The sequence below is a fragment of the Lygodium microphyllum genome, chromosome 29, assembly GCF_053477565.2.
Source record: "Lygodium microphyllum isolate KBCC chromosome 29, Lygodium_microphyllum_v1.1.10, whole genome shotgun sequence".
NCBI lineage: Eukaryota > Viridiplantae > Streptophyta > Polypodiopsida > Schizaeales > Lygodiaceae > Lygodium > Lygodium microphyllum.
In genome coordinates, this window is record NC_141163.1 from 10,402,586 (window position 1) to 10,410,616 (window position 8,031).

Consider the following 8,031-nt stretch of genomic DNA (forward strand, 5'->3'; position numbering starts at 1 on the left):
TTCCATCTTGCCAAAATTGATTAGGACGAATTGCTCTTGGGAGAATCTAATGGGTTGCCAATGCCCTATGGAACTAGCAAAGAGCCACCTTTTTATGGTTCATTTGGCTATGAAGGAAACAACAATAAAGAATTAAAATTATTAGAACTCATTCTTTCTCAGTTGTCATAGATTCATGAGCAACAAGAATCTCTCATCAAAGGTTGCATAAAAATGAGGATCTAAAATTGCTAGTGTGGAAAAAGGCCCTCCCCCAACTAATGGGCTTAGGAACTAGTGAAGAAGAAGTTGCTATCATATTTCTAAGCTTGAGAAACTCTCACACCCTTGCATGAAGCACTTCTGTCTTGTCCATGATATCTCCTATCAATGCATACCCTGGGTCTTGAATTTTGAATGTCTATACATACTTGCAAAGTCTACTTGGTTTGAATTTTGCTAATTGTTCATTCCCCCAAAAGTTTATGGTTAAGCTTCTAGGATGAAAGGTGTATATATTTACTCTTCATATGTGGAGCTTATCATCTCTTATCCGCTAGGAATATTTTGATTTTTTTGAATTTAAACTTGAAAACAACCAATTTGAATTCAATAAGGATTATTTTTAGTTTTCATATTTCTTTAATATTGAATTCTTGCAAGTCTTTTACCCCCCCAAAAGAGAGAAAAGACGTTGGATCTCAAGCTTATGTTTACATATACACAACATTTACTTTCCCAAGAGTCGCCTGTGGGGATATAGACTAATCAAGCGAGGGGATTTTCGGGCATGGAGAAAGCAAGCTCTAAGCCTTAGTCCGAGTCGCGTGATTTGACGAACGATTGTCTCCCAGTGAATTCGCCTGTTTCGTTTCCTTTTCGTCTTCTAGTATCGCGAAGCTCCTCTGTTCCAGCAGTGAAGAGACGTTTGTGCTTCGTAATTGCAAACATAGTCCACAGCAATTCACTGGAGCAAATTGGAGGTCAGCAATCTGAGATTCAGACTAGTGGAGCTTCAAGGAGCATTGATTCTCTGTGAAAATGGTGCCAATCAGGTCTAGCAAATGAACGGAAATGGCAACCCATCATTGGGCAGACTTTTCCAGGACTGCAGCAATGTCCTTGATGTGTGGAATCTACATCTCTGCTGCTTGGTTTGATGAGCATTTGTCAGTGGTGGCAATTGAGATGTGCCAGGTCTCCACTACAGAATGGCATGCTCTCCATATGTGCAAAGTGTCCGCAACAAGCGGGCACAGTTATGGGAGAGCTTTTTCTGCAACCCTGGGGATTGGTGGGACATCAGGCACAACAAAAAATCCCCAACCCACCCGGACTTCAGGCACAAGGTGACCAGAGAGGTGCTCTGTTTGAACGATCCACGCAAGCCACAATGGGTAGATTCAAGACTTGCTGCTGATATTGATGATGATAAACAGGTGCAGCTTTTCTTCAAGCAAATACAAAGGCAATGCAGTCAAGGACAACTGGAAAGGGCCCTGTCTCAGCTTATTGACCACGTCCATAACCATGATGTTGCCATTGATGTGTATTTGTCTATTTTACATGCATGCAGAAAAATCAAGGCCCTCCTTCAGGTTAAGCATGTCCATGCCCTCCTCTTAGAACAAAATGTTAGGACCTCTGGAATCCTTGGCGACCACCTTGTGGCAGCTTTGGCTAACTGTGGTGCACTTGAGGATGCTCATTATATGCTACTTGCCTTGCCACATCGAACTGTGTATTCCTGGACTGCCATGATTGCAGGTTATACCACATGGGGCCGAGGTCAGGAGGCATTGAAAATGCATCGTCTCATGCAAGAGGAGGGTATAGAGCCCGATCAACATATTTTTGTAAGTCTCTTCCAAGCCTGCGGCAACATTTCTGATCTGCAGGAGGCAAAGAAGCTACATGCGGAAGCCCAAAGGAAGGGTTTCACTTCCAATGTTTTTGTTGGTAGTACCCTTGTTAGCATGTATGGAAAGTGTGGAAGTATTTCCGCAGCAGAGCATGTGTTCCGTGGGTTGACCAACCATAATGTGGTTACATGGACTGCATTGCTCTCAGCTTATGTGGAGGGAGGTGAAGGAGAAAAAGGATTACAGCTATACAGGCAAATGGTAGAGGAAGGTTTAAGTCCCGATCAGTGGACCTTTACAACCACCCTACAAGCATGCGGCTTGCTTGCAGAAAAAGGAGAAATTATGCTTGAAGTTGCACAAGATGCTCAAAAGATTTCTATGGATATAGGTCGTTCCTTGTATGCTGACACTTTTAAGAAGAACTTCATTTCAGATGTCTTCATTTTCAATGCCTTTGTGACATTGTGTGGAAAGTGCAGAGGCATTGTGGATGCAGAGGACATCTTTAATAACGTGCCTGGGCGTGATGTTGTGTCATGGAGTGCAATGCTCTCAGTGTATGTGGAGGAGGGCCAAGGATTGAAGGCTTTGCATTTGTTCAAACAGATGCAAGTAGAAGGCGTCAGTCCAAACAAGCAGACTTACGTCGTTGCTATTCAAGCATGTGGGGCCTTTATCAGTGAGGTAGACCAGAGTCTATCTCAGACAGCATGTGCAGCTTATATGCTAGCTTTGGAGATTGGGCGGGCATTATATGGTGATGGCCAAAGGAAGGGATTTGTGGCAGATGCTGTAGGAAATGCATTTATAAGCCTTTTTGCCAAGTGCAACAGTATAGCAGAAGCAGAACATGTGTTTGATGAGATGCATGAGCGGAGTGTTGTGTCTTGGAATGCTCTTTTGTCAGCCTATGTAGAGCAAGGTGAAGGTAGAAGGCCTCTACAACTGTACAGGCAGATGCAAGAGGAAGGGCTTATTTTGGATCAGCAAACCTTAGTGATTGTGCTTCAAGCGTGTGTGGTCCTACTGCAGGAAGAAGGCATGATATTTTCCATGGAAATTGGGAAAGCGCTGCACTTTGATGCTCAAAGGAAGGGCTTCCTTTCAGATATCACTGTTGGAAATTCTATATTGACAATGTATAGCAAGTGTGGAAATATAATGGAAGCAGAGCATATGTTTGATGGGTTGCCCAAGCATAGCACTGCTTCATGGAATGCAATGATGTCAGCGTATGTGGAGCATAGTCAAGCAGAGAAGGCCCTTGCACTGTATAGGCAAATGATAGAGGAAGGTGTGCCTCTGAATGACGTCACTCTCTTATGTGCTCTGGAAGTCTGCAGGACAACGGGAAGCATGGATTTTTGTAGGGAGCTCCATTTCAGTGTTACATTTTCAGGACATGATCAATATCCTCTGCTGGGAAAGGCTCTTTCTCAAGCATATGGCTATTGTGCATGCATGGAAGATGCCAAGGCTGTCTTTGATCGTCTTCCTGAGCACGATCCCTTGGCGTGGATGGGATCTCTGCTTAATCATGCACGAGGAGGGAAATACATTGCAAGTTTGGAGATGTTTGAGCAAATGCAACCTGCAGGTGTTACAGCTAACAAATCCATTTTCTTATCCCTTCTTTCATTTTGCAACCAGGGTGGCCTTGTTGATAATGGTGTTCAGCTGTTTGAGTCCATGAGTAGAGATTATGGTATGCTTCCTGATATGAGGCATTTTGCTGCTTTGACTGATCTTCTTGGCCGGGCTGGAGAGTTTGAGAAGCTAGAATACATGCTGTCAGAAATGCCAGTTCAGGAGAATTGGGCCATATGGATGTCAGTACTTGGTGCATGTCGTACATATGGGCATGTGAATCTTGGAAAGGAGGCATTTGACCATGCTGTAAGACTAAAGCCCAAGGATGCTGCTGCATATGTGCTGATGTCAGACATTTATAATGGAGTTGGTCTATATATGTTTGCAAAAGAGATTGAAAATCTGAGGCTGAAACAAGAAGGTTGTTAAAAGTTGGATTGTTTTCACTAGAAAGCTATCATGTGACTAAGAAGTGTGGCCATTATCTAAGAAGTTTATAAGACAAGACGTACTGGAGTTCAATGGAATGACAACAATCTGTCAATGTATATATACAAGCCACATATATGAAATGGAAAGCACACAAATGATGGGTAGATAGATACATGATGCCTTCATGGGGAGATCAGACCCTAGAACCTAAGGAAATCTACTATAGGGCTGTTGACTTCTAATACCAATGTGAAGGCAAAACCAGCTTTATGTAGCAAGGGAATATGTAATAAGCTCCTTGACCCTCCAAAACCCTTCTTGACAACCAGAGCACAGGTCCTCCTCAATGCTATCCTTGATCCTTGTCCTGTCAAGTCATGTTCCATATTTTCCTCAAGGAAGCAAAATCATGTGCCAAGCCACTCAACATACCGAGGGCTAAACCCACGGATCATCTTTTAAGCACAATTGCTGCTTGTTTGTAAGAGTCGAAGCATATGTACATCCAAGAGGAGTCAAACACAGGCACTCCTTTGGGTGCTGGTTGTTTGTAAGAGTTGAAGCATGTGTACATCCAAGAGGAGTCAAACACAAGGCACTCATGTGTCAGATATTATTGCTGAAGGCATTGATGGTTTCCTCTCAAGTACCACTATCATAGTCCCCCCTTCAAACCAGTGAACTTGAAAGTCATTACGTCGCTAGAACTCTGCAGGTGGAAGAGACCATAGTGACCACCTCACACTGTGAAGAAGGGCTCAATCCTCATTGCTAGAGTTGTTGGATCCTCCACAGCTTGGTCTTCTTGTGGAGGATAGAGGTACTGAGATGTCCCTCTTACTACCCGCTTATCATTGGTTCTTCGTCGTCTTCTCCATCTCTACTATTGTTGTTGATCCTTTGAAGTTTGCAAGGCATTGGAGCTTGAAGGTATTCTAAAACCTGTTGGGTGTAAAGGCCCTTTCACTACTCCTATGTATATATTTACTTGTACATGTGAACACACCCTTGCAGGTGTAAGTGTACTGTACCCTAAGTATAAGTACATTATTTTATTCTTTGTGTGTACTACACTGGTACACACCCATCTCTTGACTCTCCACTCTCTGCACTGTTGAATACACCTCGATTGATGGGCACAGTACTTGAGTTCTTCCTCTTGTGGCCTTCAAATTGGTATCAGAGCTTCAGTAAGAGAGTGCGCATTTCTCGAGGACTGGATGGGGCAGTCTCTACGTGTGAGCGTGAGCCGACAGGCAGTCGAGATCAATCGGTGGTCAGTCCGACTAGTCTGCGGTTAATTTCTAACCAAGTGACAACGTTTTACAGGCATGTAGTAGGCAACAGGCTGGCAGGCGACGAACAGGTCTATGACAGGCAAGAAGGTGATATACAGGCTTGCTATCACAGGCTGGCAGGCGACGAACAGGTCTATGACAGGCAAGGCTGGCAGGCGACGAACAGGTCTATGACAGGCAAGAAGGTGATATACAGGCTTGCTATCACAGGCTGGCAGGCGACGAACAGGTCTATGACAGGCAAGAAGGTGATACACAGGCTTGCGATAGCAGGTGCAGGGCACAAACAGGTCAGCGGCGGCCAGACGTAACATCCCGGGCCAGTGTTTCAGCTGGCGACAACTCGCAAGCAGTGGACACGTCAACGACCTGGCTTTTCGATACTTTTTCAGCCTTTTTTGACATTTTTAATTATTTTCAGCAGGTAGCCCCCTCCTCATTGAAGGGGGGTTCGTGTGCGTAAGCACAGTGCCCAGAACGGTGCAGATTTATGTCTAAAAATTTGGGCCTTTTGCCAATTTCGATGTTGGTTATGTAGAACAGTAACATTTGACCCAAAAATCGCAGACATTGTGTGCATTTGCTTTAAAAATTTTGGGGCTTTTCTTATACAAGTGAAATTTTGCTCAATTGAGCCAATTTCACTGTGATTTGTGCACATTTGGACCTCGAAATTTGGGAGTTTTGCGGAATTTGTGAAATCTTTGCAACATTTGTCCATATTTGATACTTATGATGATAAATTAATGCAATTGGGATAGATTTATTATAGAAAATTTGGGGCTTTTTGCATCGGTGATGCATTTTGAGCCGATTTGTGCTTTGAGAGTGAAATTACAGTATATTTACTATTGAGTGGGAGAAATTTGGACTTGGGATGTACTAAATGTTATAATAGGGCAGCTTCTCTTGATACATGTATTGCTAAATGCTCATTATGCAGTGAAACAGTGGTAAATGCAACACTTGGGTTATTGCATTTGGACGTTAAGGTGATGTATTATTGAAGTGGGAGTTGTCATTTATGCATATGTATCAAATTTGATTCATTGTGGATGCAAAGGGTATGAAAAGCACGATTGCAGGTACTATAAAAGGAAGCAAGAATGCAAGAAGCAAGCTAATGCAAAATGGAAAAATAATGAGAAGGATGATAACTCTATCCCTAAAGAAACAGAAAAGAAAAATGTAGTATCTAATGTTGTTATTGAGGAGATATAATATAATAAAGATATTGATTTGTTGGTTGCATCTTCAGATCCGTATGCTATGACAGTGGAAGACATGTATATTACAAAAAGGAATGTGATAGATACCTTATTGTCTGCTCATGATGGTTTGTCACAATCATGGATTGTTGACAGTGGTGCTTCATTTCATGTAACTCTATCTTTGGAGTGTTTTGCTTCTTACTTAGGGAATAACCATGCATGTGATACTGAAGGAATGTGCACCATATACTTGGCTCTTGAAAATGGTTGATTTTTCATGATGTTGGGGGTATGTACTTGGCATTAAGAAGAGCTTGCTTTCTGTTGGATATCTAGACAATAGGGGTTACTTCATTACCTTTGGTGGTGGAATGTGGAAGATACAGAAAGGATCTATGCTAGTTACTAGAGGCGCTAAAAAGGAAACTCTATATTATCTTCACGACATCCACTTCTTGAAAAGTTTGTTGCAGTTATGCAGAAGTGCAATCACATATGGAGTTATGGTACAAGCGTCTTGGACACATGAGCCAAAAGGGTTTACATGCACTTTTTTCACTTGAAAGAGTTGATGTGAAAAACTCAAAGCTTGACTTTTGTGATAACTATGTTTTGGAAAAACATGTAAAGAGTTCATACTCACATGGAGCCTCTAGGAAGGCATGTATTTTGGATTTAGTCCATTTTGATGTATATACCATGCCAATAAAAACTCATAGTGGTTTTCGTTATTTTGTATATTTTATTGATGATTATTCTAGAAAGCTATGGGTTTACTTGCTTAAGTAGAAAAGTGAGGCATTGGGCACATTTAAAAAGTTTTCATTGTGCAGAGCACCACTTGAGCAGATCCTAAGCTGCTTCCACCGGTGGCTGTTGTTACCACACCACCATCCTTCTTCATCATAGATAGGCTGCCTCCACTCAGCCATCATACTTATTTTGCAGGTTACACCAGTCCACATACCCTTTACTGCTGTTGGCACCCAGTTTCAAGCCTATAGCCCACCTCCATCTGCTGTCCAGCCATCATCGACTGCAGCCACATCATCTTCAGCCTATTGTCCATTGCTGTATGTGACAACTCTCAGCTTTCTGCTGGTGACTGCTCCAAATTGTCCTAGACTGCTGTTCAACCTACTGTCCATCATCTCCAGGGTCAGCCAGCCTGTGTTTTCAGTATTGCAGGCCTTGACACTCTCAGACACTGTTTCAGCCTGCTGTTTATAGCAGACTGTGCATAGTTTCTAGCCCCCGATCGGTGGTACACTACTGCGTTTACCAGTTTCTAGCCGCCAGACTGCTGCGTTTTGGTGACCAGCCTGCTACCATTCACTATTCAACACTCCTACACTCCGACTGGTGGTCATAGACTTGGGATCCATCTTCGATGGACTTCACACTCCAACGTTGCTCTACCCTTGAGCACACTATACACTCTTACATTCATTTACAATATTCATTCACTTCAGAGTTGTATTCTCTCTCTCTCTTCTTCTGTTTGTGTTTGAGTTTTGAGTTTTGCGTTTAGGGTTTGAGTTTTGAGTTTTGCCCTTTGTGTCTGCGTCTGTGTCTTTGTGTTTTTGTCGTGGTCGTACACTCTGTGTATCCTCAGTGCAAACCCTAGCAGTCTTCTGAACAGAAAGTGGATGCATA

General features: G+C 42.8%; 1 protein-coding gene across 1 annotated transcript; it reads left to right on the plus strand.

Annotated features, from left to right (window-relative positions):
• The first annotated feature begins 663 nt into the window (after positions 1 to 663).
• LOC148010370 (pentatricopeptide repeat-containing protein At5g27110-like) lies at positions 664 to 5,478 on the plus strand. Its single transcript, XM_087671342.1, has one exon. It carries the CDS (start codon positions 1,191 to 1,193, stop codon positions 3,861 to 3,863), a length of 2,673 nt encoding a protein of 890 aa, XP_087527468.1. The 5' UTR covers positions 664 to 1,190; the 3' UTR covers positions 3,864 to 5,478.
• Positions 5,479 to 8,031: the final 2,553 nt, after the last annotated feature.